The 4,567-nt window shown below is 36.3% G+C and overlaps 1 protein-coding gene across 3 annotated transcripts; it reads left to right on the top strand.

The window, feature by feature from the left end:
* The first annotated feature begins 1,711 nt into the window (after positions 1-1,711).
* On the top strand, positions 1,712-4,128 carry LOC109050127 (homeobox protein HMX1-like). 3 transcript variants are annotated; one of them, XM_042711883.1, is made up of 3 exons: positions 1,827-1,943; positions 2,051-2,485; positions 3,060-4,128. In XM_042711883.1, the coding sequence occupies exons 2-3, from the start codon at positions 2,218-2,220 to the stop codon at positions 3,653-3,655; spliced, it is 864 nt and encodes a 287-aa protein (XP_042567817.1). In that variant the 5' UTR covers positions 1,827-1,943; positions 2,051-2,217; the 3' UTR covers positions 3,656-4,128. The 3 variants fall into 3 exon arrangements, with proteins under 3 accessions (XP_042567818.1, XP_042567816.1, XP_042567817.1); XM_042711884.1 differs by having other exon boundaries at positions 1,712-2,485; positions 3,063-4,128; XM_042711882.1 differs by having other exon boundaries at positions 1,784-2,485.
* The last annotated feature ends 439 nt before the right edge of the window (positions 4,129-4,567 follow it).

Raw genomic sequence — 4,567 nt, 5'->3', positions numbered from 1 at the left:
AACCCATAGCAGTGACGTAAAAAATAAAAAATAGGGCTTCAACAATGATTTAAGGTACTGAAAACTCCTAATGTCAAGCTTCTTACGTGCCCATGTAAACGAAAATCTTAAAATACATGTGTACACAATTTTTTATCATACTATTTTTTTTTCCATCAGACGAAATCAAATTTAATTTTCATGTATAATTATATAAACAACTATAACATAACAGGCAATGAGCTGCCATCTTTTGCCATATATTTGGGCTTGTAGTGTTTTTTATGTAATAACATATTATTGTTCTCATTAGTAATAGTAGTAGTAGAAGAAGTACCTTTCACCTTCGTGTATACAATGTCTTTTTAAAAAAATAAAATAGAAAAAAATAGCAAATAACAAATGTCAAACAGTTATTATAAAATTTATTTAATATGTCGCAGAATAAGACAGCAGACAAAATGTCATAAACCTCAAGGACAAGTCCATATAATCTCACTTTCAGAATACTGGAATCGAATTTCATTTGAACTTTGATATATATATATATATATATATATATATATATATATTATATATATATATATATCTATATATATATATATATATATATTATATATATATATATATATATACATAATATGAGTGTGTGTGTGTGTGTGTGTGTGTGTGTGTGTGTGTGTGTGTGTGTGTGTGTGTAATTTAGTGTATTTGTATGTGTTTTATGATTCTCCCCCGATATTAGCTTAAAATTTAAAATTACAGGTATAACAAAGTTCTCAATTTCTCGCTATTTATTAATTAAAAAGTACAGAAAAGGGTTAGGGTGTGTACTTGCCGAAATAAGTTAGAAACGGTAACGATCACAGACGTCAAATCACAGATAAAATAGAACCATTAAAAACAAAATTAAAATACACTTTATAGTTTATAAAGTTCAGAATTATATTTTATTCTTATGTTGTAGGTTATAATTTAGGTTTTGATATTCACAAACTAGGCCTATGTTGCAAAATGTTAGTCAAATAAAAAATGTTTGTCATGTGATAAAATCACATGGTTTTTAAAAATAAAGTTTAAGATAAATATACTATTTAATATAACTGAAGACAAATTTCACGTTACACCAAAGAAAGTAGACTAATTTTTAAGAACCAGGTACAGGTATCTATTTACGGTTTTAAAGAAAAAGAATTAGCCTTTACATTATGTTTTCATGTTTTATAGCGCCTAACAGGCCAAAAGACGATATTACCATTTCGTGCCAGCTTGGGGTCCTTAAATAGCCTAGCTATTTGAAATAATCAACTTTTTTTTAACAATCTAAATTATTTCAAACTGTTGATACGTTCCGTTTTTTCTATGTCTATGACGACAAATGCTTGAAAATGTCATATGCTCTCAAATAAATATCCAGGGAACCACATGTCTCCGATTTAAACGGAAAACAAAATGCAAAAATGTATTTGTCCAATAAGTGTGCTGTCAGGGCAGGAAGAAGTTTATTGCAATTTACTTTTAACGCTCGAAAAAAAAATATAGGCCTAATTAGCATATATTTTAAAATTAATTCTATGAGTCAAATAAACGTAGGCGATCTAATAATATTAGTGTTTTACAGATAGCCTAATAACGAGTAGGTTAAAAAAAAAAAAAACAATGTTTCAGCTGTGGTGTAAACATATTATTTGACATATTTAAATGCATAACATATCCTAGGATGTCCCGAAGAAGGCTGTCTCATTGCCAAACAGTGGTGTTTGCTGTAACGTCTGTGTGATGTAGCGACCGATCCGACCAATAGACGGAGCAGCATCCGATTCTACGAGTTCCCCAGCTGACGCGATGCGACGATCCACTATCTGTATTTTGATTTGCTCCCTAATTGACCCAAATAAAGCCCTCTGTGACAGGGGTTCCATCGACCCTGAGGCGCGATCAAAAGCGAAGTCGAACTGGAGCCGGTAATACCCTTTTACTAGTAATCCTATTTGCTATTGTGGTCGTCCAATAGCAGAATGCCCTCCGCTTGTTAAGCATTTTACTTGACTTGGATTTTTCTTTACTACAGCCCCGCTTCTCTCTGGACTGGCGCCGGGGACGCAATAAGGATTTAATCCTGCTGAAGCAATGGTTGAGCGGGGATATAATTCGGCGAGGAAGGATTCGATGCTTTTTGCTTAGAATTCGCGCATCACCCGGTTTTGCTGTAACTGGTAGCCTATATTTGTACGAGAAATGCATGACAAAAGCCAACAACAGCGTACTTCCACCACATCCAGGGGCTCGTCGTTTTTTATCGAGAATTTACTTGGCTCTTGTACAGAAAAGTCCGTCCGTCCTTTAAAGGATAACGATGGCATGGAGCGAGAGATGGTTCTTAAGGGCAGCGCTAAAGCGCATCGCAAAGAAATGTGCAGTCAAGCATCCAGCACAGGCTTCAAGACAGAGATGTGTCGCAGCACACAATCACCCCTGGAGTGGTATGGACGGGAAACCTCAGAGAGTAAGTTGCGGGATACACAAACTTTTTTTTTTTTCAAAACTCCTCATAATTTCGTTAAAAATCGTATCTTAAGTCAAAATAATATAGAGATTTCTTAATGTGACCTGTGGTATCTACATTAAAGACTTCAATGGACTGTGCTTTTTCTTTATGGAACAAGGCTGACTTGCTCATTATTAGTTCCCAACTGAATAATTATTTTCCGTGTTAGTGTACAGCACCAATTATGCTACTGGCAGGTCCACATTAGTTTTAAGCCTCATTAGGTAAAACTAACAAAAGCAACTGGAAAGTGCGGAGCAGCCGAGTCACAATGAAAGACTTCCCAAACTCGTTAAAGGCTTAACAGTGCAATTGGTTTGTCTGATTCGTCAGCTCTGTAAAGATGTGAAAGCCACAGAGAGAGAATTGGCTGCGTTCACACAATATTGCGCTTAACGGAACTCTCTATAGATTAGGCTACAAACTAGACAGCAGATTTTTATATCACTTTGGCAACATCTGTCTGATCAGTTACAGTATTATAACATGCATTTCTTAAACACTTACACGTTCCTTTAATCGTTACTTTCAGCAGATCCAAAAGAAGAAACTCGCCATTCCAGTGAACATTGCCGCAGAGACAGGAACACCCCAGTGGTCTCTGAGCTTCTTGATGGAGCAGTGGACCGAAAAACGAGCGAGTGTGTGGGTGACGAGGGTGAGGACGCTCGACAGCTTTTCGACGAGCGATCTGGTCCCGACACTTCCGAGCCAGGCTCGGCCCGGAAGAAAAAGACCCGAACTGTGTTCAGTAGAAGCCAAGTCTTCCAGCTAGAATCCACTTTCGACATGAAGAGATACCTTAGCAGTTCTGAGCGCGCTGGCCTCGCGGCCTCCCTGCACCTGACCGAGACGCAGGTGAAAATCTGGTTCCAGAACCGCAGAAACAAATGGAAAAGACAGCTGGCCGCGGATTTAGAGGCTGTTAATTTTAACCACAGCTCCCAACGGATTGTACGGGTGCCCATCTTGTACCACGATAAAACGAGACCCATGTCGACTCTCAGTTTTAACGTGTCTCAAGTCTCGCCACCAATCATGGGCTTCTCAAATTCAGTGAACTATCCATTATTGCCCTTTGCACATTCAATGAATTTAATGACATCGCAAATGACAGGCCTTGTCTGATCTATTGTCTGATATATTGACAATAGTGGCCCAATGACAATTATCAATAATGTTTCTGAATGGTGCAATAACTGATTTATACATATCCTGCTGGAAAATGCAGTACTGATGTCTCCTGCATCCAAAGAAAAGAAAACACTTATCACAAGATCACAAGAATAATGACAAGTTTGTGTTAATTGTCACTGTTACTTGTCTGTATAGTCTTCTGTGCATGGGGGCCCTCACCTATGTAGCCTAAATATAAGGGCAACACTTGCTTTGTGCAAATATATTTTTATTCAGAAACACCGATTTGTAAGTTTTGTCACTTTTTCACATAATGAATTTTAATAAACGAATCACGTTAAAGCAAGTATGATTTTCCTGTAAATGAGTTCTATGAGCTTAGAAGACGTCAAGACTTTACTGGACAGCAGAAAACCAATATTCATTTATATGTACCATGCAAAATATATTTCCACAGGTCTCTACTTAGGGCATTTTCTGAATAATGTGTAAATTAAACACTATGAAAACATTTTCAGAGCAGTAAATCAGTGCAGCAACATTATTCACAAAGAAAAAGCTGTGGTTTAAAAAGGCCCTCTTATCAGCAGTCCGTTATAACCAGAATACAACAGAAAACGCGATACTAAATTCAAACACTCTGTTGAATTGGATATGTACAATTTACACAAAACAATATAGGCCTAATTTAAACGAATAAAGCTTAAATATCAACTGTATAGTACATATACAGGTTCACAAATAGGCTAAATCCCATACTCACTACAAGCAGGCCCGCGACTACTGTGTAATAAAATATTCACTTACCAATTTGACAACAGAATAATGATATGAAAATATGATTTAGCAATTTTAGGACAACATTATTTTATTACATTAAGTCATACAAAATCATATCATTAT

This window comes from Cyprinus carpio, chromosome A22 (genome assembly GCF_018340385.1).
Source record: "Cyprinus carpio isolate SPL01 chromosome A22, ASM1834038v1, whole genome shotgun sequence".
Classification (NCBI taxonomy): Eukaryota; Metazoa; Chordata; class Actinopteri; order Cypriniformes; family Cyprinidae; genus Cyprinus; species Cyprinus carpio.
Note: the sequence above shows the minus strand (reverse complement) of the source record. Positions and strands in the feature narration are given on the sequence as shown.

Bases quoted from the DNA above. Each gene is read 5' to 3' on its own strand.
- LOC109050127 (XM_042711882.1), top strand. From the start codon at position 2,218: ATGCATGACAAAAGCCAACAACAGCGTACTTCCACCACATCCAGGGGC. The intron at 2,486-3,059 runs GTAAGTTGCGGG...CGTTACTTTCAG, and splicing joins TGGACGGGAAACCTCAGAGA to CAGATCCAAAAGAAGAAACT.